The sequence below is a fragment of the Trachurus trachurus genome, assembly GCF_905171665.1.
Source record: "Trachurus trachurus genome assembly, chromosome: 8".
Classification (NCBI taxonomy): Eukaryota; Metazoa; Chordata; class Actinopteri; order Carangiformes; family Carangidae; genus Trachurus; species Trachurus trachurus.
The window spans coordinates 16,783,909-16,811,704 of NC_139905.1; the positions used below are offsets into that span (position 1 = coordinate 16,783,909).

Genomic DNA, 27,796 nt, shown 5'->3' on the forward strand with positions numbered 1-27,796 from the left:
CAGAACGATATTGAGCAAAACCACTAGGCATAATATAAATATAACTTTTACGTTGCATGGATGAATGAATTTGACTATTAATGTGATGCTAAGGCCAACAGGGCTGCATGCACAATCAAGGTTATCCCAGCTGATTTTAACTGACTTTCATCTACTTCTGTAGGAATAACAAGAATCTGTTCCTCTGTGGAGATGATGCAAGAGTCAGAACTCATGTTTACTTCTAATAAACTAGTGAGATTTAAGATAAGAGGCTAAAGAAAGGGCTCCTCTGCGCAGAGGCTCATAATCTGGAAAACCCCTTAACACAGAACCTGGGAAAGAGCGATGGTCTGACCTGAACCACCCACATATTTTGTGTAATAAAGAAATACTGGCTCAGGTTTTAAGTCTGTCGTGAACTCTTTCCCCCCTCTCTTTTTTCCTCCTCCTCCGCCGCCTCTTCTCTTTCCTGGTGTCTTGGAACAACAAAAGTAGAAGTGGATTCCTATTTGGCAGCTGGAGCGTCTCTTCATTGTCCTGCCTCCTTTTCTTTCTCTTTCTCTCTATCGTGTATCTCTGCACCACTCTTTTCCAGATTCAAGGCCTGAGCCCAATATAAACAGCCTGTGCTGCCTCCTCCTCCGTAGTGTTTGTCTTTCAGTCACGTGCAAGACAGTTCTTGCCTGCTCAGAGCCCCCAGTATCAGACAGTGGGCGGAAGAGACACTACTGTTTCCGGAGTCGAACCGGACTATGGTGGTCCTTACTGGCGCTTTCTGGAGGCCTGTTATGTACTGACAAACTAAACAACTCAACAACTGAGAAGCCTGCTTCACTCCCAACCAGCTGTATTATTTAGGGTATTAATTAGGACTAGTTAATGTGAAGTAAATTTGACCACAGTTAAAGGGATAGTTCACCCTAGAATGATATTTCGCTCATTATCTACTCACCCTCATGTTGACTAAGGGCTGGAAGAATTATCAGAGTCCACCGTCCCTTCTCTTAGTTACAGGGGGTCTCGGCGTAGCAGTGAATTTCAATGCAACGGTTGCAAAGGGACACCGGAGCTCTTCGTAAAAAAACACACACAAAAAAACATCCAAATACCTCCATGATGCTCGTATGTAATGTCCGTCTTGTGCTGAAGCCCCAAATTGCGTAATTGTCCCGAAAAAAAATTAAATAAGTCTATATTTTAAGCTTGTTTGTAGCGGAAGCTTCTCGTCTTCTTCTTCTTCTCCTATTCCTGGTCCGTCCAAATATCGCGTGATTCGCAGTAACCGCAATGACGCCGGCGCAATTTGGGGCTTCAGCACAAGACGGACATTACATACGAGCATCATGGAGGTATTTGGATGTTTTTTTGTGTGTGTTTTTTTACGAAGAGCTCCGGTGTCCCTTTGCAACCGTTGTATTGAAATTCACTGCTACGCCGAGACCCCCTGTAACTAAGAGAAGGGACGGTGGACTCTGATAATTCTTCCAGCCCTTAGTCAACATGAGGGTGAGTAGATAATGAGCGAAATATCATTCTAGGGTGAACTATCCCTTTAATATTATCACAATTAATTTGTCACCCATAGAAAAAAAATCCAAGGCCAATTTTTGGCATGTCATAGTTTTCCTAAATGAGCAAGGTTTTGCTAACTACCAGGAAACACAAAATACAGCTAAGGGTGACTGTCATTAGTCTTGCAGGTATTCATTCATAAATAAAAGTAGGCTATGGAAATCTTGATCTGATGTTTTGGCACTGGATGAAAGTTATTTTAGTTTATCCTCAAGGAAACATAGATGTGTGTGCTAAATCTCATGGCAATCCATCAAATAGTTGGTGAGCTATTTCAGCTCAAGCCAGTGATGGTCCGTCCAATGGAGCATTATGGCTAAAAATAAAACTGATCCGGCGTAGCAGTAATGTGTTTTCTCCTTTTTTCCCTTATTAATAATAATCTGTCCCTTGCGATTTATCTTGTGAGGCCCAGGGTGAGAGCTGACTTCCAGATCGGGAACTAGATTTTATTGGGATTTTCTCAGACTCACTATTGAGTTTCTAAGAGGAGTCGTAAGCTTATCCAGTAATCAGGTTGTCCTGTGATTAGTTGTGCATGGTGGTAGGAAATCGCAACGTTGTGTAGAGACTGCTTATATTGGCGTCACTGCCATCTCCACAGATAGGATTGTGTGCCATGCAACATAAAATTCCTCAGGGTTTAGTTTGGCCCCACACATGCAGACATCTTGACTTTTGAGTGGGTGTTATTGTGTAACAGTCGAATCCTTGGTCAATTAAGAAAGATCTTTGTCTAGACAGTGTGAGATTATAGTGAACATTATGTACAATAGGGCTGAGAGACGAGGCAAGGCCTGACCATCACTGTGAGGCTACAGATGGGTTAAATGGCCGGCTGTCAAGAAAGATCGCTATTTCAAATTTCGGCGCTGTCTGCAAAAGTTTGAGAAGGATGGACACTGCATGATAAGATAAGAAAAGGTGGCAGACAGGCAGACGGTCCGATCATCTATCAGTCGCAGAACTGTGTAGGCAATCAGTTTCAGAGGGAAAAGAAATCATTTCGAAGGAATGATCTAGTATTTTGTTGTATTGGAAATGACACGTGAGGTAAGATCAACAAGCCTAATGAAAGACCGTCTCCACTCACTGTCATGCTTGTAATTGAGCGCAAGATCCTGCTGCCAAAACCACTCAACTAATTTGTCGGACATATGACACATGATGGCCCAAAAATAAACCAATCAAAGGCAGCGTTTCAAATTCGACAGGAAGAGGAAATGTTTTTTTAAGAGTGAAATTTGACGAACACGGCACCCGTAATTAATTAGAGACTGTAACTAGTGGGTTTTGTGAGACTGTCTTGTTTCAAGGCTGAAATTTTGCAGTTATGCTATAAGTCCGGCGCATTTACACTGATGCTTAATGCATCAATATTGATGAATGTGCATTGTCCCAACTCAATAAATCAATAAATGAAATGTAATGAAGGGACTGTGTTGTAGAGTCTTTGAGGCTTTGAAGATTCAAACGACAGTGTTTGATGTAACCTCTGATTTTTGTTGTAATTTTCATAAAGGGAGTGTGGATGTCTCTTCGGAGATGAGAGCTAACAACAAGTGACTGCGGGAGACTTGGAAAACGTTCAGTGATTTCTTTGAGGCGAACAAACAGTTGAAAGGGGGTAATTTATTTACATTTGACAGGCCTTTCTGGGACACTAGCTGATAAAAAATTGACATATTGAAAAAAAAAAAAAATCAAACAGAAACAAATTAATAGTATAATGCATTTCCCAAGATTGCTGTTTACAAAGCTGATAGACTTTTCAGGAAGGACGAGTATCACCTCTTCCTGAAAAGACGTAGGAAGTGTTGTCTACATCTCCAGATGATGGTGAAACTTTTCAATCCTTTGTTTTTAGCAACACTAACAACATGGCCCAAGGCAAATCTAATGACTTTAGTGATACTGTGACTTCCTCTTGCTATACTTATCCTGTGAAATATCTCAATATCTACTGGAGGGATCGTAGGTGATCCCCTGACTTAACATTGAGTGTAGACTTTGCAACTCCCATCTTATTTCCATACGTCATTGACAGTGGTGCAAATGACCCCAACTGAACTTTGTAATAGAGCATCCAAGGGTTTCGTATGAGGAGTGAACAGAAACTGCTGTTGTTTTGGCTGGACGTGGACTCTCATTATGTAGTTTTATTTTCTCATCAAAACAAAGATGTGAATTATGATTTTTTTTTAATGCATGTTTGAAATCAATATAATTAAAGTTAGTATAGATGTAGCTAGATGTAGGATACCACCCAATTTTGAGTAGTCTTTGAAGATTTTGGCCCGACTACTTCTTTGCATTAGAGCAGAAACAGCAAATGATTCTTAAACTTTATGTCGTATGTGCTTCTTTAGATGTAATGTATTAGTGGAGTTACTAAATTAGCCAAGGGGCAAGCAGAGACCTCCACCAAAGCCAATATTAAACAACAACATACACCTTTCTTTAGAGGGAAAAAAAAAGATTCAAATTTGTAATAAATGATCCGGATGTGCCTCAAAGTTAAATGGGGTTCCCTGGTCTACACCACATTCCTCCACGAAGTTTGTTACAAATCTTTTCCATAGTTGTTGAGTAATCATGCTGTGAAAGACTCGGGTGAACACAGAACCTCCTTTGTGAAGGGAATTAAGATAGTAGGACGCAGATGTTTGCAATCGTGAGGAGGAAATCACAGATAAGTGTTTTTGTAAAAGCATAGTGCACAATACCATAAGTGTCATGGACTTGAGTGGCTGTTACTCCATCCTCATAAAAGTTGTAGCTGATGCTCTTAAGGTGAGTGGACTGTTTTTAAAATGAGTGCACTCTGCTACACCATCGGTGCTGCTGATCTGATGTGAAATGCTGCCCTAAAACCCATCATCACCGTGATGCATATCCAGATGGCTTCGTGAGGTGAAGATGGGCCCTTTGAAAGTTTGATTCCTTAATTAGGTTGGTTTATGTTTGAGTTGAGAGTTCTAGGTGAAATGTGAAAAGTACTTGTGTGAAAAAGAAGGAGCAGAACCAGAGTAGCAGAGCTTAATTGTTAGGGGGGGAAAAGGAAGGGGACTTGACAAAAAAAAACCCAACAACAAAGAGACAAGAGGAGGTGCACAGAGAAAGCCGGTTGGACCAGACTGGGTGGTTGCAGTAGGAGGAATGTGAGCTATTTCCATACCTCTAATGTCATCTGTCAAGAGGCAGGAACGATTAAAGAGGCTGTGTCTATGTGTGTGTGTGTGTGTCAGTGTGTGCGCTGTGAGTAGGAGTAAAGCTGTGAGGAAAAACAATCACTACACACCTACCAGCCACAATTGCACCTTACACGAGTGGGAAACAGGCTGCTGAAAACAGTGCGACTGTGAAGCCCCAACAACAGGCAGCTGCAGCGCTGACACTTACAGCACAGACCATCGTAGGGACACAGACACCTCTGCCGGTGACATGTCAGTCATCATGGGAACTGGAGAAAGGAAAAGGAAATGTGGTATGTATTTCATTCAGGAAATGGGGTCTGTTTTGTGAATCAGTTGTAGTTGTCTGATTTTTCACCCACAGTGCACCGTGGTGTCGTATAGGCAGAGTTTATACAGCAAAGTAAATGTAAAAAAGGAATGCTCTAGGGGTTTATTTGTCTGTGTGTCACCGGCTCTGACACACTTACGTGCTTTCTTGCATCACTCTTAACTCAGCTGGGTTGCACATATTTGCAGCAGCCTCACCACAATGCAGTGTTGGCTGTGTTGTGAACTTGCATAAGTGCTCTCTAATTAGCCTGTGTGTGGGAATGGCCTCAACCTGTTTATGTGGTTGCTATTGTTACAGGAAGACCAGCCCTGCAGTCTTAATCACAGCAGATATCCCCCTCCATTGTCCCGGTGCAGGCCTGGTGAAAGTCAGGATGTGTTTCGCTGGTTGTGTTGACTCTGTTTTTTGTTTTAGGGAGAAGTAAAGGAACAAGTTTTTCTGCCATTCAGTTGTGGTTTTTGCAAATTTTGGCCACAAATCAAATCAAAACATTAAAGATCACCAGACAGACGCAAGTTTTATGTTTGTTTGTTCCGACTCATTTGAATTTCTGCATGTTTATGTAACCATAGATTAGTTCTGTTATCATATTCACCTGTTGTTCTGCTTTTGGCTGATTTTCCGATACCGCTGTATGATTACAAAGATAACGTATCCATTTCAACTAGTTTATGAACCTGAGTCTCATTTTGTGCAGTCGAACTTCTGACAACATGCAGCATCTATTCTCTTATGAGTGCACCTGCTGAAGGGTTGGACACATCTCATCAGTTGTTGCTAAGTAAAGTAGTTTGACAACCAAGGAAGCTGCAGTTGTCCCAGTGGCTGTGACAGTGAACAATGCACGATAGCAATTGAAGTTGTATATTTATAAAGTGTTTTTTTAGTACCACCATACTGTTGCTGGATATCATATTGTTATTACATACATATTGTTAATATTGTAGTTTGTAAAAAATTTGATACCATAAATGGGAGCGTGCCTATGTTCCCTCAGCCCTATGTTCCCTCTGGACTCTCTCTACCTATCTGGACTCTGTCTATCTGGCCTGTCTAGCCTCTACCGGGTCTTTTTACTAAACTTAACCAACTCCTTTCTTCATTGCCTAAACCCAACCAATGGTGGGACCAAAGGGCTGTGGGAATAGGGCCTAATTTTCAGTGACAACAAAAGTTAGAAATGAGGGAACATAGGGCTGAGGGAACATAGGGCCTAATTTTCAGTGACGACAAAAGTTAGAAATGAGGGAACATAGGGCTGAGGGAACATAGGGCTGTGGGAACATAGGGATGACCCCCCATAAATGATTATGTGAATGCTAGCTGGCACGGCTAGCTTCCGGCATTACTTTTGGTATGTGTACAATGCAACCTTATCTGATGGGTTACATGCAGTATCACATGCTACTAGGTCCAAGCTGAATATTCAGCAAACATCGCCCAATAAAACAGGGGAGATCAGTATGCTAGCCCATCTTCTCTGGCATGCCCTTGGTGCCAAGGATACTGGAAAGACGTGACTGTCAAGGGCGTTTAATCAGTTAACTTTGTGATCTGTCAATAAAGGCCAGTCAGTCTCATGAATCAGATCCCAATCCGTCCCGTATCTCCGCAAGCATCCGACAGTTAACTGTGTCAGGACGGAGGACCTCCTGCCTAGATGCCCATACTAACTTAAAAGAGGAACAGGACACTTATGTATAATTCAAAACCCTGAGTAGTTTCAGCTATCAGTTGGTTGGGTGTACAGCTCAAACAGCAACTCTAGCTCTAATTAATATTAAGATTTATGAAATATTTGTTGGTGTCAGTAGCAGCACTGACCCATATGTCAGTTGTACTTACAAATACATCTAACTATGAGCCGGTGGCTTATTTGTGCTTATTTACAGTAACAGAGACAGCAATGACTGGCTCTAACAAAGGACTTCATTGAGATTATATAAGTGTATTAGTGGTATTAATAATTTGCTTGTGATCTCTGTTTTCCTTTTTATGACCCCTATGGCCGTCTAAAGGAAGGCAAGTCATAAGTTAGATTTATAATGGAGTGAGATTTTGCAACTATTGATACTGTATAGGCCGACTGGCTAATTTGATCAAGTTTCTCTACTTTGTGGAAATATTTCACATTTCAGACATTTCAGTGTTGTTTTAATAGAGAAGAAGGAAAGTAATTGCGAATAATTTCCATCACACCACAGCAGGAGCTGTTCACCTTAATGTTATTTTTTTTCGGTGCTGCAAAGTTCAAGGCGGTCGCTCCCCCCCTCTTCCATTTCCTCTTTGTAGTATTAAAAACTGATCCAGTCGCTGCTTTGCCAAAAATGATCAGGTCTTGTTTTGCCGGCATCAGCAGTAACCCTGGCAACAAATGGATTGAATTTCCTGTGGCTGTTTCATAATAAAAGCCAACCTTATAAGACCTTTACAGTACCTGTGTAATGAAGGGTTATGAAATCCGTCTTTGAGAGATTCAAATGCAGCAATTAAGGATCAGCATTCTCAAGATGGTCATCATAACTGCTTAAAGGGATAGTTCAACATTTTTGAAAATTGGCCCATCGCCATGATCCCCCTAGTAATAGCAGTAGGTTCGTTACCTTTAATTGTTGGTCCAAGCTGCTTTTAGGTCGGGGGAGAAGAATACCGAGCGGCGCAGCTACACTACGGAGGCTAATGGAATTTCTTGGTTTTGCTCATCAAACTCAGCAAATACACAACCAAAAAACTCAAAAAACGCTGTGGTGGACAAGTTGTGACCTGCACATTCACCACGCTATGAGATAATAGCGGAAAGTTGCGAGATGGAGTTGTTTTAGAGGCAAAGTCGGACTTTACACTCTAGACGGCTGCTCGGCGGAGTGATTTCAAAAGCGCCTGTTTACTGCAGATACGGCCGTATACTACGGCACTGGCTGAGGTGCGCACACTGTGTCCCTCCGACCAGTGGTTCACTGAAGAAAGTAGTTCCGAGTATTTGCTTCACTTCTCTTAACTTTCCGCTATTATCTCATAGCGTGGTAAATGTGCAGGTCACAACTTGTCCACCACAGCGTTTTTGAGTTTTTTGGTTGTGTATTTGCTGAGTTTGATGAGCAAAACCAAGAAATTCCATTAGCCTCCGTAGTGTAGCTGCGCCGCTCGGTATTCTTCTCCCCCGAACTAAAAGCAGCTTGGACCAACAATTAAAGGTAACGAACCTACTGCTATTACTAGGGTGATCATGGCGATGGGCCAATTTTCAAAAATGTTGAACTATCCCTTTAAGCCTTACAGCCACACTGCTGTTACGTAAACTCACTCATACTCACTAGATAGGATTACACTAGGATAATGATCTCTGTCTCAGAATACACTTTGAGTCAGGTTCGAACTTGATCTGTGACCTCTCTGACCTTGTTGCTGACCCCTGAAGATGTTGTTGACCTGTCTTGTCAGGAGTAGAGAGCTCACAGTGATTGTGAGTGCTGAAAGACAAAGTTACAAACTCCCCCCAAAAAAGAAAGAAAAAAATCTGGACCATATATCATTCTGAGAAAAGTCTATGCATATTTGAAGATCGCTGTGGGAAAAGGCTGTTATGTTGATGTATTGATTATAACTAGAACAGCAGCCCTCTAAGTCATCATATTAAAAGGCTGAGTGGTTTTGCATTGGTAATCTGTGTGGCTCTGCCCAGGGTTAAGCTTGTAGTGTTTGTATATAACCTAATATCGATTTTTTTTCCGGAGGGCTGCTCTATATGATAATAAACACAAATATACACTCACAGATTCCTAGATTCTCATGCATAATTCATCAGATGTCCGGTCTCGGCGGTACAGTAGTAGTTGCCCTCACAATGATATCAGATTACTCTGAGTTTTCCACATTGCAAACAAAACATACACAGTTGGGGAAATTGTTACCCAAAACAGATTCCGTCTGCTCAGACAATTTGTCCCATTCTCCGGTCCAGCCGAGCTCGATCGTTCAGCCAGAGTAGGAGGGATGGAGGAGGGTTTTGCGCATTACAGACGTAGGTTGCCTGCAGGGTTTCCTTGCTCCACAATTACTGCTTTATGAGGCTGCTTAACTGAGGCCAAGGAAAGAGAGCAACAGAGGCAGAGAGTGTAAAGATGTCTGGTGGGCTGGTATCTGTACCTACAACACTCTTGAGTATTTTCCTTTCTTTGCTGCTGAGCATCCTTTTGTGTCCTCATTTCTCTGACACGCAAGTCTCTTTCAAACTTTTTTCCCTCCTATTTTTCCGCTCCAACTTCACAGGCTTTTTGCCAAGGGCCCCTTGTTACACACACACTACCCTTCAGTGATAACAGCAAGACATTTCTATTCAAAGATTTGGATTTTTTGTTTATCTATCAAATAGGACAGAATAATGGTTGACAGGAAACCAAGAAAGAGAGAGTGGGCTATGACGTGCATGGCAGGAGGCATCAAGAGACCAGTATGCTCCATCTGAAGTGCTGGAAATTTTGGAGAACCCTTTCCCAACACCTCTCTCACATCAAATTGGGTTGAGGGGTGGCTGGGTCCTATGTCACAGCATTTCTCCACCTTTCCAAAACCATTTCCAAGTCAGCATTGGAGTGCAATGCCACACTTTTAGCTACACTTTCTAGGGTCCAGTGCAAACCTTTAAATCAGTTCTTACACCTTTTACCAGAGTGACAAATATATGTTTTTAGAAATGACTTCCAAATGCGAAGAAGGAAAAGATATGAATATGGGCTTACATAAAATTAGTGGAAGTTGTGCAGCTTTTCTTTTTCATAAAGAACATTTATAATTGATACTTATCATTTATTATATTGCACTCAGGTTAGTAAAAACACCTCCCTTTGATATGTTGACATTAAATGAGTCATCTTTCAGCTGTATAATATAAAGCAGTCGTGGTATTTAGACCCCTGTTGCACCTATATGGTCATTTACAGTTGGCTCAGTTTCAACCCCATGAACGTACTCTTCGGTTCAATCCTGGGTCCTATTTTATTTTCCACTTATATACTCTCTCTCTCAATGACATTATCTGCAAATATAATGTCCTAGTTCATTGTGTTGCTGATGACACAGCTTTATCTCCCAATCAGACCTAAGTGCCCCCCTCGACAAGTGTCTTGGACCCTGGATGTCACTAGTTAAATCACTAGTTAAATCATACAAAGTCTGCGGCCGTTTTACTTGGTCCTTTTGCAAAAAGAACTCAAATCATTTAAAATTAACAAATGATGTTAGTCCTCAGCCAGAAATCTGGGCGTGATCTTTGACGAGAGCCTGTGTTTTGATTTTGAACCCTAAGTAGAGAAAGTTGTTTGCATCAATGGTGAATAGAAAAGTTAGGGTTAGGGTGTTATCTAGAGAAACTCATCCATGCTTTTATTTCCTCCCTCCTTGACTACTGTGACTCTCTGTATACCTGTTGCAGTCAGAAATCAATCCACCGCCTACAGTTAGTTCAAAAAGCTGCAGCTTGGCTCTTTAGAAAATGTGTTCACATCACCCCTTTACATTGGCTGCTCATTTGTTTTAGGATTGATTTAAAGAAAATCTTTTAATTACCTTAGAGTCCTGGCTTGGGCTAGCTCCCCCCTCCCGCAGTCCGAACTCCTTTAGTGCTTTTCTAGCCACTCCAAGGTCTACTACAAAAACCACAGGACACTGGGTCAGGGCCCTAGACAACCTGCCAGAGGAGAAAAGACTTAGTTAGTCCCTGGCTTTATCTCACCTTTTTATATAAAAAAGCTTTTATTGTGTGATTTCTTTGTCATTTTTTATTGACTTAAATTTGTTTGTATATTTGAAGCATTTGTTACTTAAAAATAAAAAGGTGCTCATAATTTCTATTATTCATAAACATGTTTTCATTCTTATGGGTTTTTTCTCACGCAACTCTTTCTCTCCCTTCTTTATTTTGTCTTTTTAGTCTTAGTCTTCTTAGTGTTAGTCTTCTTTTGTTTAGATTTGAAGCTCATCTCTCTCACACAGTTAAAAAAGCCATCTACTCCTATCTGTATCCCTGCTCTCTTGACTGGCTGTGATAACATGAGCTCTGCGCCCTCAGAAAGTAATAACCTAATGGTCCATGCTGCTTCTGTCACTTTGTCTTACAGTGCAAGACGGGGAAGAGGGATTGATTCAGGGAGTGTGAGAGAAAGATACAGCAGATAGATAAAGAGGAGAGGAAATAACTTTACTTTTCTGTTTCCGTTATTTACAGTCAAGGGGAGGAAAAAAAAAAGAGTCTGAATTGCAAAGCTGCTTAGCGGTATGATTCAGTTGGGGGATTTGATTCTGCTCTCACCCCCACTTCAAGCACTGGGGTGGAGGCGGACAAAGAGAGAGAGATAGAGGGGGAGTGTGTTCATGTGTATGTGTGTGAGAGAGAGAGACAGCGTAGGAGAAGCACAATCTGGTATAGCTCTATGTGAAAATGACCTACTTCCTGTCAGCTCGCTCTCAAATGGATTGCCGTTTTCTGATGTGTGGAGGAAAGAGGGGGAGGTCCTCCGAGGGGTCTGGGGGGAGAGCTTGACGTGGCACGGGTAAATGAAGGATAAGTAGGTGGCTCTGGGGACCCTCTGGGAAGAATAAAATAGATGTCATGTGTGTGAAGTGTAAATTCTGTATGTACACAGTGTTATACGCATGCAGTGTATAGTGTGTACTCACCTGTGCATACAGTGCTTGTGAGCTCATGCAGTAAAACATGTGTGTTGCGTGATGTGCCGCACTCTCCGCAGCGTTAATTACCCGAAATGAGGGCTCGACGAGAGTTGAGTATCAGAAAGCCAATATTTGAGGGGGTAGGCCTCGCCAGATGCTCAGTGGTCTCTGTGTGTGTGTGTGTGTGTGTGTGTGTGTGTGTGTGTTTGTGTTACAACGCACAGGATGTTCTTTATGGAAGTCATCTGCTTTTCAACAGGGAAGTTTCTGTGGTTTTTAATTTGGTTTGAAAGAAATTTCTCATGAGAAACGTCTTCCTCATATGTGGCTTTTGTGTTCTACCACCTGCTGTATATTCTGCATCTCACACACAGTGGCCACTTTATTAGGGACACCTGCACAATCTAATCCTTTTCAATTCAATTATTCTGCCAGGAAGACCACTGTCATAAGGGTTATTTCAATTTTATCAACATATGCTTTAACCCTGAGGTCCTGGTTAGTCACCGTCTTTCCTCATTTTAACAGAAAGACAGAAAATAATTAAGTTCTTACTGCTGTTATCTAATGAATACAGTTCCATCCATATTACCAAAAACTGAATCTTATAGCTGTTGTGCCAGTAGTGATGTATTGTGCATTAGGACTACATACTCTACAGAGGTAGTGTATAAAGATGGGGCCTTGAACCGTTCTTTCTTTCACTCTTCTACTGGCACTAGAGTATGTTCATACCTACATGTACACACTACACATAAATGAAAAACGATTTTGGGCGATAACAATTTGACAATGTGAAGGGAGAACTATCATCTTAATCTGTGCCTGCACTCAGCTTTACGGAGCTTTTTGGTTTACTCTCACCTCATCTAGCCTTCGAGAAATGCTCTAAAAAGCCATTATTGCACTCCCTGCTCAGCACCACACAGACTCACACAGTTAAAGGCGGTGAACATAGTGGAACATTTAGCGACTAAAGAACCAGATATTTCATGTTTTTTCCTGCAGCCGTTCACCCCGTAAGCACTGTTGTTCATTCGACCATATTCTCCCCAGTAGTCAACTGCCATTTGACAGGTTAAATCTGATATGCACAGGGTGTTAAATAAAAAGCCACAAATACAACTTGAAATTTTGAACTCCAGGGGCCTGCTGATTCCCAGTCAGTATCTTTGCAATGTAGTGTATTTAATCCAAGGTTTCAAATGAAATGGCACTTCTGTCTGTCAGTCTATTAATTTAGGTCATGAATAATGTCTTTGGGATGGATTCATTGAGCAGGTATGCACTGTCAACCTTAATCCCTGTGACTCTGACTGGGTGGTCGGAAGGTGAATTAATTTAATCCATCCTCGCAAACCTGCCCTTCTTTCTCTTTCTCTCTCTCCCTCTCTCTCTCGCTCCCTCACACATGCTCTTTCATTTTCTCTTCTCTCTGTATTTTCCAGTACCTGAGGACCTCTCTTTGGAGGAAAGAGATGAGCTGTCGAACATACGACGCAGGAAAAAAGAGCTTCTGGATGATATTGAAGTGAGTAACAGTCCATGAATTATGTTTTATTTGTTCCAGCAGCACAAAGTTATGGTAAATAGGGCTGGTTCTAAATTAGTTTAAACCAATATAACAAGTTAGTGTCAAATTTCCTTGTTTTATGTGTGATTTATTTAGGCATGTTGTAATAAAAGATCCTATAAACTTCTATCAGAGGTTTCCTGTATCCTCCCAACTGCACATTGTCTAATAAAGACAGAAAGGCGATGACTGTGATCTTATTATATTGATGGTAACCACATCAACCAGTCCTGTAGTAACTCTAATCATCAGGATGCTCTTTTCTATTAAATGTTATGTAACGGTCATATTGGACAGTATTTACTTGTTTCTTTGGAGCAGCAGCTGGATCCATGTTGTCCTCCCCTGTCAGTCTTTTTATTAGCAGCAATAAAACACACATTCTAGTATATGGAGTGAGTGAATGAGTCATTTGAGTTGCTTTCCTCTCTGCAGCGGCTGAAGTTTGAGATTGCAGAGGTAATGACTGAGATTGAGCAGCTGACCTGTGTGGGGGAGAGGTGAGGATGAATTGTTTTATATTTTTTAAATGATTTTATTGATCATTAAGTCAATAAAGTGGTGCTCAATAAAAATTCCCATGGCAGCATGACTTGAATAATAAATGAATAATCAAAATGTATGTTTATAGACTTTTTGTTGATTGACAAATCAATGAATTGACTAACCATTCCAGGTCTAGCTCATTCTTAATCCGATGATATAGTTGCTTCTGCGGTGATCCTCGCACCTGTCATAGTGATGTGTGTGTGCGTGTGTGTGTGTGTTAATCCTCTTTTGTTTGAAGAGTGAAGGAGGGCAGTCCCTCGACTAAACATTATCCAAACAGTCTGTATTCAGAGGCTTTCGTTTGATTGGTTGATGAGATGGAGTGAGGTGTGTGTGTGTCTGTGTGTGATGTGGTCTATTTTTGGACATATAGGAAGCATAGGAAGGATATAAAGACACACATCGCTGGAGATTTATCTGTGGGTCACGAATAAATTAAGCTTTGAAGAAGAGTAACTTTAAAGGGTGATTATTCCTCCAATATGAAGGACTAAAAATGATGATGATGATGATCACATGATCACGTATCATGTATTTTTACAGTTTAATTCCACTGTACAAACAAAGTAAATAAACAAAGTCCTTCCACATCCTGGGCGAACCCATCACACACTGACCTACTGAACAAACAGCAGCCCTGCTACTACACCACACCCTTAACTGTCATGTGATGGATGTTCCTGTGTTTGTTTGGTTTCTTTTACTACAGCAAAACCACACAAAGAAACAAACAGATCGCCATGGGGAGGAAAAAGTTCAACATGGACCCTAAAAAGGTCAGGCCAAAATTTGTGCTGTTGAATTACCTCATAATAATTGGACAGGGCTTCTTGAATGGAAGTTTTAAACTGTGTAAACAGACAGGTAACTGAAGTCTAAATGTGTACTCCTTTTCTTGCTTTAAATAGGGGATCCAGTTTCTTTTGGAGAATGATCTTCTCCAGCACACCCCAGAGGACATTGCACAGTTCCTCTACAAAGGCGAAGGGCTCAACAAAACAGTCATCGGGGACTACTTAGGAGAACGGTGAGCTCCCCAGTTTTCCCTCTGTTTTTCCTCTCTCTGACTCTTGGTCAGATCTGCAGGGTATGTCCAAGGAAATCGGTAGTCTGGATTTATTGAACAGAGGAGCGATGGCCGACGGTGCCTGTTAAAGAACTGAGCGGGAGCGTTGTTGTAGGATGGGGCGGTTAAAACAACAGGGATTTCATGCTGCATCGCAGTGGCTGTCTCTGACATGACCGCAGGATTCACCAACCTGACCCCGCAAAACACGAGCGTTCCCTGCAGTGTGTCTCTGTTTGGAAATAAGTGTTGATAGTTAAAGGTGTGACATGTGTCCTTCCTCTCCTCTAGAGATGACTTCAACATCAAGGTCCTCCAGGCGTTTGTGGAGCTCCACGAGTTTGCAGACCTCAACCTTGTACAAGCCTTAAGGTGAGTTGACAACCAAAGAGTGCACTGTTGCAAAGACAAAACACGCACCCGCACATCCAGTTTGAGCAGAGAAAGTATGAGTTTTAATGCTCATCAGGTACTAAAATATGACTGGAGAGTTGTCATGGTTTCAGTATTTGTCTGTCTTGGGAGTTGTCAGGCAAACAGTGGAGCAACACTGAATTTGGATATTACAACCTAATCCAGAAGAAATATTGGCCTGGCTTGGACGTGTTTGCACATTGAAGTGACAGATGACATCACATTGCATTGTGTCAAAAATCGATCCAATAGTCTGAACCCAACAAAGGCCGTAATAGAAGAAACACATGAACGTCTTTGCGAGTCTACACAGAGAGGGGTGTTATGGGTAACTACAGATTACAGAGACTCGTAGAAAAGCCAATGTACACACCTCGTGAATCTCAGCAATCTGTCCAAAGATGCAGGACTTCAGCTAACATCTAACACACATCCGAAATGGAACAGAAAAAATATGTTAAGTGTTATAGAAAATATCTGTACAAGCATGAAAGAAACAGCCTGGCAAACAACTCTGTGCTGCACTTAAATGAAGAAATGCTCCAGCCTTTATCCGTCATAACTGTTTATTTGCTCAGAAGAGTTTACTGTTAAACTCTAAAGACTAGCTTCATGTGTTGCATTGGAGGCATGTAGAAGGGTGTGCAATTTATATTGAATATCCATATGCTGGTATAAACATTTGCATCAATATTTCATGTCATCCTCTCTTTCTGCTCTTACAGGCAATTTCTGTGGAGCTTCAGACTTCCTGGCGAAGCCCAGAAGATTGATCGTATGATGGAGGCGTTTGCCTCCAGGTACTGCCAATGCAATCCCGGCGTCTTCCAGTCCACAGGTACTACACACACACACACACACACACACACACACACATACATACACGCAAATGCTCTGCAGCAGATATATGAGTCAGTCTGAGCTAGACAGTCCAGGACTGACGACATGGGCCAGACCAGACCAGCCCAGCCCCAGATCAATGCCTCTGACTGTCTGTCTTCCCTCAGTAGACAGCTGGACCTGTTTGGGCTGTATAAATCTTTTAGCATGTGGCCACAGCACAGGAGAATATGAACACGGTCTGGCTACAAAGACACTTTCATAGTAGTTTGTAGCTTGCCCACTAATCACGGCTGTAATCAGTATTCGTGTCTCCAGCAGTGGTAATGAAATTGATCACCGGTCGGTCAATAGCGGTTAGTGCAGCAGTCTCGGGCCCGTCGTACATTGTCTGCTGCTCCTGTGTTAACCGAGGGAGCTTTGAGGACACAGGTGACAGCTCAGGTCATGAATATTGATGTGGCGCAGTGGAGACACACCCAGACTTAGTTATTGGTCATCTCTCAGAACTGGTCTGCTCTGGGCCGTAAATTACAGCACGGAGGAAGATGTTGACCGGGGCAGTTAGAGTGAGGATGGATGAGGTGGAGGATGGTTCCTAGGAGTTATGATGTGGAGTCACAGGAGCAGTGGATCATGGATGTATGTGTGTGTGTGTGTGTGTGTGTGTGTGTGTGTGTGTGTGTGTGTGTGTGTGTGTGTGTGTGTGTGTGTGTGTGTGTGTGTGTGTGTGTGTGTGTGTGTGTGTGTGTGTGTGTGTGTGTGTGTGTGTGTGTGTGTGTGTGTGTGTGTGTGTGTGTGTGTGTGTGTGTGTGTGTGTGTGTGTGTGTGTGTGTGTGTGTGTGTGTGTGTGTGTGTGTGTGTGTGTGTGTGTATTCTTGACTGCAGGGACACTTTGGCTTCAATGCAACACGGCCTTGAAGTGTGCTCTGTGTGTGTGCGTGTGTGTGAGAGAGAGAGAGAGAGAAATAGGTCTTTTTGTTGATTAAATTCTGTTTTTTATTAGACTGAGACGGGAATTTGTTGGTAAGAAAATCTATTGATGGATTGCTGTCAAATTTATCACAAATCATTTATGCTGTTATACCAATACCAATATAACAAATGAGCTGAGCACCACTGCACGGCCTCTGCTGGTTTTAAAATAACATCTTTTCAGATTTCATTCAGATTGGAGGAAGAGATCTTAGAACCTTATAATTATTCATGAATATATAACACAAAGAGATCAATAATTGTAATGATTCCTGCACAAATCCATAAACTCCCAAGCAAGAAAAATGTTTTTACCCAAACACAGACAGGGGGTCTGTGCTGCTGTGTCTTCTTTTCTCAGTTACACTCTATGTAATTACCTCCACAGACACTTGCTACGTCCTATCATTTGCCATCATCATGCTGAACACCAGCCTGCACAATCCCAACGTCAGAGACAAGCCCCCCGTGGAGCGCTTCATCTCCATGAACAGGGGGATCAACGAGGGGGGCGACCTCCCAGAGGAGCTACTCAGGGTGAGAGCTTTGACTTTTTTCAGGTTGTTGGCCGTTTGACCAGTGTATTTGATGCAGTGTGGGGTTAGAGACATTGTGTTGGTAAAATATATGCCGGTGCAACTTTGACAATTTAAAGTGTAAAGTACGTCTGTCTTCATCATTTTACGACACAAATGAGAGATCTGAAGTTTTCACGCCTCACTGATTGAGACGTAGCAGCTCAGCAGAATGAGGTTTGACACAGATCTTAATGGTGTTTTGTGATCTCTCCAAGAAAAAGATATAAAAACAAGTTGATGCTCTCACATCTGCACCAGTCTGCCATTGGCATAATTTAAATTAAAAAAAGAAAAGAGACAGTTAAAGTGTTAAAGTTTCTCCCAGCTCCCGGAGTTGTTGAGGTGTGAATCATTGTCTCTCACTTTCCTGACACTGAAATAGAATCTGTCAATGTCGTGTTTAATGCACCGTTAATCTGAAGGCTGGGTTGGATATTTGAAGGAAGATGTGTGCGCTCACCTGGAGTTGTGTTAATGTGAACCAAATCTCTTCTCCTTTTAACATTGTTTCTCCCACCTCTTCCTGCAGAATCTATATGACAGCATCAAGAGCGAACCCTTTAAGATCCCAGAGGATGATGGGAATGACCTGACGCACACGTTCTTCAACCCAGACAGAGAAGGCTGGCTGCTCAAATTAGGTTAGTGTGCGTCTCTGCACATTCCCCCCAGACAAGGGAATGCAAGAAATACTGCATGACTTTATTTGGTTGCTGTTGCATTTTTCCCCCCCTCTACAACTGTGGCTTTATCCTCACAGCAGAGCGAGGGGTTCAGTTGCAGGATGGAGGCTGAGGAACGTGGTCACTTGTGCTGTGTCACGCATTGTGTGCCTCAAATCACTGCTAATGATAAGCAGGTCTAGATGAAGGATAAATGGACATAGTATGTGTAAGGCTTGGCACTCGCAAACCATATGAATGCATCGTCTATACGTACGAGAGACACATTCTCACCATACAATCATGAGACATAAGTGAGCCAACACTGGCTGATATCCACATGTTAGAGTTTTTTTTTTTATATACAGATTATAAATATTTTAGAAATAACTTTTTGATACCCTGTTACTGAATTAGGTTCTGATTATCCAGTTGAAATATAAACTTCTCTGTCCTTTAGTGGACACACTACATGACAGCATTGCAACCGTGTTTGTGATTTTACTCAAACATATGTTTGACATTTATGTGAAGTCCAATAAGAAATAGCGTATGTGTGATTTTGTGCACACGCATTGTTTACGCATCTGGTCCCAGACTTGTTAAAAAACATTTGACTGTAATGTAATGTAGTTTTGGAAGGAACACGAGTTGTGTGTGTGTATGCCAGAGGTCTTTAGTGTGTGCTTTCCCAGTGAGGTAATACAGTTAATGCTCTTGTTTTACTCTATTTTGCCACATGTTTTTGCTTGTTTACATGTGTTTTTGATTTGGACTTTGCTCCACAGCCCCGCAGTTCACACCACATAAAAGACATTTTTTCATGCTGCTCCAACAGTGCTCACATACCAAGACAGCATCTTATCACCTTTTCACTTTACGTCCTATTTGGAGTGCTTTTAATTATTTAGTTTTCAGTTTTAGGTTGATTTATTATTTCACATAAAACAGTGCGGTATAGTGGATATTGTTTGTCAAAGGTTAAAGGGCAAACTGACAGGAGGTGACTTAGTTTATTACACACACACACACACACAAACGTCATGAGCACACACCTGGCTTTGACCTGCACATTCCTCCAACTCTGTGTAACGTCTCTGTAGTCTCATCAAACTCCATGAGTACGAATGCAAATAGCCCCATTGTGGCTCACAGACCTAACATGATTACATTTTAGTACGGTTCCTCCCTGGAGCCATTTCCCGCACCAGTTCTCACTATAATATTTCTAATTTGACTCTCTAAAAATAAACCCTGGAGGATGTGAAGGAATAAATGCCTTTTTTAGCATATCTCTCTCTATGTTGAGCGGAAATTTGGCCACGCTAATTCAATAGCCAGAGTCTATTGAAACGTAAGGAAACTCTTGAGCTTTTGTAATTATGTGTGGCCCATATAGTCTGATGTGAGGCGCCACAAAAACAGGAAGGAAATGCTGCAGTAAAAAAAAATATTGTGACCTTAAGGGATGCTTAGTATAGAGATAATCAGGAGTGTTAGGTCAAAACACACACACATATGCGCACACACAAACACGTATCTGGGAAATCATCAGGAATTTCTGGCATGCTGTTGTGCACATCTTCATTTTTTGATTATGCATTTGCTTGTGTATGCATTTTAACTTTGCTTTACTCATAGCCAGTTTGCACGCACCACACACACACGTCTCCCACCAGGAGAGCTTCCTCAGTGTCCCCGCTTCACATCATCTGAAGCAAGTGGTGTTTTCCTCCGACATGAGACTCTGCAGTCACTGCCAGAGGCTCAATCCTGCTTCAAAACCAACGTGTCGGACATTTGCGCTTGCTCTGTCTTTGCTTTTTTTGGATGTAGTTTGCACAAGTTAACACGTGAGGTGGTGAACTTGCTGCGGGGGTTTGGAGAGTGTGTATGTGTTATTAGTTTTTGTGCTTATGTGTGTGTGCATGTGTTTCTTCAGGGGTGCTTTTGGTGCCACGTTAGGTTCATATCAAGAGTCGTTTGCTCCCTTCTCCTGGGAGCCAATGAGGTTTTATCCTGTTGCCTTTAAAAATGAATAGGCACAGTCAGTAATAATTTATCAGTTGTGTGAGTCATCATTTAACTAAGCTCAAAGTTGCGAGGGATAGTGGTGATTTTAATCACATACTTGGTTTGCTTCAGTTTTCTTCTAACTGCTGCATCTGCATTTTTCAGAAAGTCAGAGTAAAATTATTTTTATTTTTTGAGTGCGTGAAACCAAAATATGCAGCGTGGCCCAACAACAAATGATCTGAGAACCTCATATGGTAAAAAAAATCTCATGTATTTAGAAAAGGTGAACTTTTTTTATTATAGAAAACAATCCAGAGGCATCTCATATGGGTTTTTAGAGTAAACATAAAGCTACACCTAAACTTTACCAGATGATCTAAATATGTATACCTAGTATACTATATTGTCAGTGTCGGACTCGAATTGTCATAAACTTAAAATGGGACAAACATACTTATTGACCTTTTAATGGCATGTGCTTCATTGACCATTAAGTATTTATGGATGCGTGTAATTGTCGCATGAGGTTATCATGTGGTTGATGACAAGCAGCCTTTATTACACAGGAAATTGAATTACAGCAACAAACTGACTTAGAAATGTCTAGAATCAATAATGTAAAACGCAGCCACAGTTTTTTTTTTCATTGGGTCATTTCTCTGAAGAAAGGGCTTCTGACTTGGCAGCAAATATTCATATAGTACCACTATATGATATCATTATAATTTCCACAAGAGTAAAAAAAAAACAGTGGATATGGGCCAGTGCCATTAATGAGTGTCACATCCCTGCTGTTTTTCCTGATGGGAGACAGCTAGTCTGTCACTGTGGCCTCTGTGTCACTTCCTTTCTCCTCTCTCTCTTCCTGTCAGGGGGCCGAGTGAAAACCTGGAAAAGAAGGTGGTTCATTCTGACAGACAACTGCCTCTACTACTTCGAATACACAACAGTGAGTGTCTCTACCAAGATGATCATTTGTCCGATGAAGCGCCTCTCTGCAAGTGAATCGGCTGCATGGAGTGAATGTTTTCTGAATCTGAATCCGGTTTGGATGACATTTATGATGTTGGGGTTGCTATACAAAACAGTATGTTAACAGTACTGTAGATCTCAAGACTGAGGTAGGTCTTATGCATTCCTTGTATTTACACTGTCCAGAAAATGCACAACACAGACCATTAGGACATATACAAACTTGCTGCGACATAGTCTCTATTTGTTCCCACATAGTGGAGCTTCTCTGTCACCTCCACAAGACCTGGGTGGTCCCCAAATATCCATTCATCTTTTTAAGATGAGGTTCCACGTGTGCTTGTGTTTGTCCATCTGTGCCTCTCACTGTAGGAGTACGTTTATTTATGCGTCCTTGTCGATTTTTATCAGTGTCTCCATGTCCCTGCTATAGCTGCTTCATCAGCACTGTCCTCTCCATACCCTGGTATTATCCTTGAGGACACTATCATTATGTCCCGTCCTCTAGTCTCACTGCTCCGCACAAACATTATCTGCTCTGTTAGCAGGGGAGCAAGGGGGAGGAGGAGGTGGGGGGGGGGATTGGTTTCCATGCTAGAAAAACATGTCACACTGGATTTTATCCTCTTTTTCTTCTTTCTTCTCTCCTCATCTTCATCTTGTGCAATTCTTTAATAATAGTCTCATTTTTCTTTTTCTTCCCTTTCCTGCCCTCGCCTATTTCTTCAGTATATCTACATTTTCTCTGTTGTTTTCCGCAGGTTAAGTTGGTTGTTTTGTTTTGTTTTTTGCTTCTCATGTTTCTCTTTCTCATCCCTCTCTCCTTTAGGACAAAGAGCCCCGTGGGATCATCCCACTGGAGAATCTCAGCATCAGGGAGGTGGAGGAGCCCAGGAAACCTGTGAGTGTCGCTTCACTTTCAGATCACATGTCGAGTATCTTTTCCCCCCTCGGTTACTGAGCTTGTTACATGTTGACTAATTATGTTGTCTAATTATCAGACAGCTGCACATCATTGATCGCCCTGTCCTTTGTCCCTTCTCTAGAACTGTTTTGAGCTCTACAACCCCAATCATAAGGGCCAGGTGATCAAAGCCTGCAAAACGGAGGCAGACGGGCGTGTTGTTGAGGGCAACCATGTGGTATACAGGATATCAGCTCCCACGCCGGAGGAGAAGGAAGAGTGGATCAAATCCATCAAGTAAGTAATCCATCATAATGGCGCAAGACTCCCACAGTTTTTATCCTAAATGAAGCTACCACACTGATACATGCTGTGGTGGTATCAATCTTTTCAGCATTATAGTCCAAGACCAACACCTAAAATGTTACTTTTGTACCTAAATCTGAACAATGGAGATATATTCAGGTTTCTGTGATGTTATTAGTCGATTTGTAGTATAATAATAATAATAATAATAATAAAGTATCATGTAGTTCAACAGTCTGGGTGGGGGCCAGTGGGGCCACAATCTGTTGTTTTTAAACTTGAGTTTTTTTGGGGTGATAAACAAATAGGACAGAGTAAAATGTGTTGATTAGAGATGCCGTTTTTGAGTCAGGGTTACTGTGGTGGCTGTTGTATCGATCCTCTCATCTAACTCATGGCAAGAAGGCGAGTAATCCTATTTCCCAAAATCTAACAATCCCCTTGAAGGTTCTTAAATTAAGCCTTAAAAAAAGAATATGCATGGTGCACTTTCTTGAAGTGGGTGCTTGACTTCATGTGAAAGCTGGTACCCAACACTGGTTATCATGTTGAAATATGAACTGCAGACATTTATGCTTGAGTGGGACCAATGTCTTGTCCATCTTGTCTGTGGCATGTAAGATCAAGACTGAAGAAGAGACAAAAAAATACACTGATGGGTTGATTTGGGTTTTGAACACACCAAAATCAATAACGAAGACGCCAATGAAATATTCCATTTACAGCAAAACAGACAACAGAAATGTGTTTTTCCATCAGGCTTGTAGCTCTCGCAGTAACAATAACTTGGTGTTGGTGACCTAAATGCTGGGTGCTCTGCTCTGTGCTCGGCAGAAGATGGTGCAATGTCAAAGACAGTTGGCTCAGCAGATCAGTGCACTTGTATACTGTAATATAGAGCACTGTTCCCTCCTCCCCTTCTCTCCATACTCTCAAAGAGTATTCACTTGGGAAATGATGTGGGATTAGTCATTCCTTATAGCACCCCGGGGTTAAGCCAGTAAACCCAGCAAACCTATCCAGGAGAGGCAGCTCCAAACTGGGATGATGCATCCGCAGCCACAGAGGCTAACAAGCTGCATGCAGCTTGCGCTTCACCAGAGGGGTCCAAAAGGACCGGGGGTCTGGGGAGATAAAAGGCTTTTTATGGAAATGATGATTTTCCCCCTCTTCTAAAGGAGATGTGATCATAGAAGAACTGCTCTATCTGCTTAACTTGAGTGAGAAACACACAGACCCAGATATTGCTTGACCAACTAGGTCAATGTAGAAAATGTGCTCTTTTCTATGAATGAATGAATTCATACAGCAGTTTAAGAAAAAAAAAGAGTAGATGCTTTAATATTTTCATTTCCCAGGATTTCTCATATTTCTGAGGACAGAAATGGAGGCAAATGTTATATCATATTAGTCATGGCAGCCTTGGCAGGATTCGATCACTCTACACTGGAGTTTTTGTTTCATGAAATTGGGTTGTTGTCAATGACAATAAGTAGAATGAAAGACGGGGATAGTCATCGTATACAGACTCATTCTTCAGCGCGTGCCGTTGTAAAGGGAATAAGAGATATCCGCAGTGGGGGGTTGAGCCTCTTCTTGCTTTGTGCTGGTGCTAACAGGATTTAGCAGCCGTGAAACTGGGCTCCTCAGTGGAGCCCAAATGGCTTCCTGAGTCACTCGCTCTCATTGTACGCTGCCTTTCCAACGCTCTGAGAGAAACTGGAGCAGGAGAACACAGAAGAGTCAATAATCTTGAGCGCCATTGTTCGCCTTCCTTCAGACCCAGAAACCTGCAGAATAGCGGGAGGGGGAATGTGCGATTGTACGTTTTAACTATATATTTGGCACAGTTATGGAGGAGGGAATCGGCAAGAGGTCCCAACAAACCAGAGTACCACGAAAAAACTTGTGGTGATGGTGCGTGGAGGGGTGGGGGGGTTGTTCCTCTCCAGAAACCATGGAAACCAAACTAGGTCATTGCACAAACTTTTTTCTTTTTTTTTGATCTAGTTAAGGCAGGGGTTCATATAAATGTGCCTACATTTCCATATCAAAGATGCTGGAGACCCTCCTCTCATGTGGCATTATTATTAATTTAATTGCTGTCCTTTGATTGGCTCCTTCTCCAGGGCCAGCATTAGCAGAGACCCCTTCTACGACATGTTGGCCACCAGGAAGAGACGCATCGCTAACAAGAAGTGAAGAGGGACAATCTTCTCGATCCCCAGCCCCCTGCCCCCCACCCCCATCCCATCCTTTCTCCTTCAGTTCATGAACACATAAACCAAGTACTACAAAGCTGGTTCAACACAAAAGTGACTGACACCCTCAGAAAAGACTTCAACCCCCCCGGAGACAAATCTCCCCTGGACTTGTCCACAAGTCTGTGCACTTGTTGGGGAGACATGACACACTACAGAGGGGACAGCAGAGCTCCGGGAAACTCAGATGTATGGACTTAATTCTGGAACGGAGCAGCACGTGAACAACCAACCAATCAGTGTGTCTCTCCTCCATCTCACACACACACACCCCCTACCTCCCCCTCTCATCGTCACAACATCTTTCTCGGTCTCCCTAAAGCACAACTGCCAGGTTTCAGGTGCACATGCATGCATGCATGCATGTGGGTTATTATAGACCAATATATTTGTGTTTGTGTGTGCGTGTGTGTGCGTGTGTGTGTGTAGAGCAGTGTGCATGCTATCTGTGCACACCGCCTCTGCAGTGTGGGTGCATACAAGATAGAAGAGTTCCCTCCACTGTGCTTTATGAAAAAGTTATAGTAATTCACAATCAGAGTTCAGATGTGTGGTCAGATAAACGGGTCAAGGCTGTTGATGTGTAAGAGTGAATAGAAATAATTGGGGACAGGAGTAAGAGACGGACAGAGAGGAGACGTGTGGTGGAAGGTGGACGGATGGTGGATAAAGCAGTGCAGTACACAGTGCAGTATACAACCTCACCTGAACCATGTTATCATCTCACTCTGGTGCTGAATTCTTCTCTCCAGGTGCCATGGCTGAAGCCCTGCTCAGAGTAACCTCAGAAAACAGCGCTGGCTTACATTTAGGTTCCAAACTAAGCATTACAGTCTTGAGTCAGCTGGACTGATTTCATTTATTTGTGTGGAGCAGAGAATTTTGAAAATGTGCATACTTTTATATTTTAGTTATGTAGTTAAGGTGCTTTTGTCGAGGCCTGGGATGAAACTTACTTTTTGGAGTTTGAAGCTATAATCCTTAAGATACGGGCCCTGGTTGATTTGGCTGCACGCTTACTGAACATCAACTTTGTCAGAAACACAACGGAGCAGCAAACTGCTTTATCTGATAACCGTGCAGCCAACCAAACTCACATTTTAACAAACAAGCCTGATCTGATTTCATGCTGCTTGTGGCTCGGGTGCTATTCCACACAGCATGAGTGACTGGAGTTGGTTACCTTGTTATTATTGAAAAGTCCCCTGCAGCTCTTCATCTACAGTAATCGCACTGTGGCAGATCCTTGTCGTTCCATAATACAGGCAATGCAGACAGAAAAATTATCATTATTATTATTGTTATTATTTTGTTGATGCATTTTTTGGTGACCAATCACTGTCAGCAGTAACCTGTGACAACACATATTGTGCGTCACAATAAAAAGCCTCATGTTCTGCCAGTTGAATGCTTTTAATGTGAAGCAGCAGCAGGAGGAAATGTTGGATTTATATTTGCAGCAACTTAATAGAGATATGAAATTAAGAAATTCTAAAGATACAGTCACATTGCTTTTTCAACAAAATAGTCTCATGGATGAGAGTATATACTGAAAAGACACGCTGAAATAATAACGCCACCCACACCGTTTCTTGGTGTGGGTGAACAAAGATGAACTCTGACCTTCAACTTTGCCTGTCACTTGGGCCTCAATACTTGCAAATGAGCGAATATTTGTAAGAGGTGGTGCAATGTCAACAACACTAATAATGGATTACAAAATGTATTGTTTTCCGCATATCTTTTTTGCAAAGTTTGTGAGGGCAATTTATATCCAGTGGGAACGCCAAACTCTGCCACAAACAGTGAAAACTGTTTCTGATGGTTACTTCAGATTCCAAGCATAAATAATGCCAAGCATACATAGTATCAAAAATGGGATTGATCCTATGTAAATCTTGAGGATTATAACTTTAAATCACTAATCTGTAAGTTTTATTTATGGCTGTGCAATGGCCCCAGAGGGTACCAGTCCGATTAAGCTTTTTTTTCTTCTACTTCTTTCTTTCTTGTCTATGGCCTATGTCAGTGAAGGTCGATGTAATGTAGTGATCCTGTTTGCATTTGGTTTGTAATCCCTAAAGATACTTGCTTGCTTTTGTGTTACTCTTAAAAAAAAACTATATAATAACCACCTATCATTTTGTATTTATTTTCATTTGTGAAATGGTTTAGTACTACCTGTAAATGTTTAACAATGTATGCTTAAGTTATGTATGTATATATAATGTATAGGTTTCTGGTCTCTTTGTTGTAGTATGCACACTCTGTGTTACATTGCTTGAGCCGAAATTTGCATCAGCTGAAGTTTGGGGTCTTCTTTTCAAAAGCCTTAAACATAATCATAAGCAAATATATAATAATGATATAGTAATAATAATATTGAGAATATTCATCTAACTGTGATACTGTAAAAAGTCATGACTGATTCGTGAGAAAGATGGTTGTATTAATGATGATGAAAATAATGATTATAGTGAAAATGATGTTTGAATTGAATAATGATGATTCTAGTGAAGTAATATCAGTGATGATAATGAGGACAATGATGATGATGAGGATGTCAAAATAGTATAAACACCAGTAGTTTTCTATGTGATTGTAAAATGAAATGAAAGCCTTGTGGTCAGGGCAGAATATTATCTTCTACAGCCCTGTGTGGGCTTATAGTTACATTAACTTTTATATTCTCTGTAAAAGCTATTGGTCACGTTGTACATTACGTGTATCTACATAAAGTATACATAAAGCTCACAGAAGATGTATCGTGCATTCATTATTGATGCTGGTCTCCACATATTTGCATAAGTAATTGGCTATCATTAATGAATAATACAGAATCTGTCAGAGGCTTTTTGAATACGTCTGATTTTGTCATTCATCACACAGACACTTAGTTTGTAATTCCACCTGGTTGGATGTGTGGGAG

At 41.6% G+C, this 27,796-nt stretch overlaps 1 protein-coding gene across 3 annotated transcripts in view; it reads left to right on the top strand.

Moving 5' to 3' along the window:
• Nucleotides 1–24,853, top strand: part of cyth3b (cytohesin 3b) — a gene marked incomplete at its 5' end in the record, with an annotated part of 35,284 nt that extends 10,431 nt beyond the window's left edge. Inside the window, 13 exons of one of the 3 annotated variants that reach the window (XM_083977988.1) lie at nt 5,011–5,041; nt 13,200–13,282; nt 13,760–13,824; nt 14,583–14,649; nt 14,782–14,900; nt 15,231–15,311; nt 16,079–16,191; nt 17,557–17,705; nt 18,276–18,387; nt 21,297–21,373; nt 22,226–22,297; nt 22,443–22,597; nt 24,736–24,853. In XM_083977988.1, coding sequence (XP_083834114.1) covers nt 5,011–5,041; nt 13,200–13,282; nt 13,760–13,824; nt 14,583–14,649; nt 14,782–14,900; nt 15,231–15,311; nt 16,079–16,191; nt 17,557–17,705; nt 18,276–18,387; nt 21,297–21,373; nt 22,226–22,297; nt 22,443–22,597; nt 24,736–24,808 — 1,197 coding nt within the window. In that variant the 3' untranslated portion in view covers nt 24,809–24,853. Of the gene's footprint in view, nt 1–5,010; nt 5,042–13,015; nt 13,083–13,199; nt 13,283–13,759; nt 13,825–14,582; nt 14,650–14,781; nt 14,901–15,230; nt 15,312–16,078; nt 16,192–17,556; nt 17,706–18,275; nt 18,388–21,296; nt 21,374–22,225; nt 22,298–22,442; nt 22,598–24,735 lie in introns of those variants that run through there. The other 2 variants (XM_083977986.1, XM_083977987.1) reach the window with 2 other exon arrangements.
• Between the last annotated feature and the right edge of the window lie 2,943 nt (nt 24,854–27,796).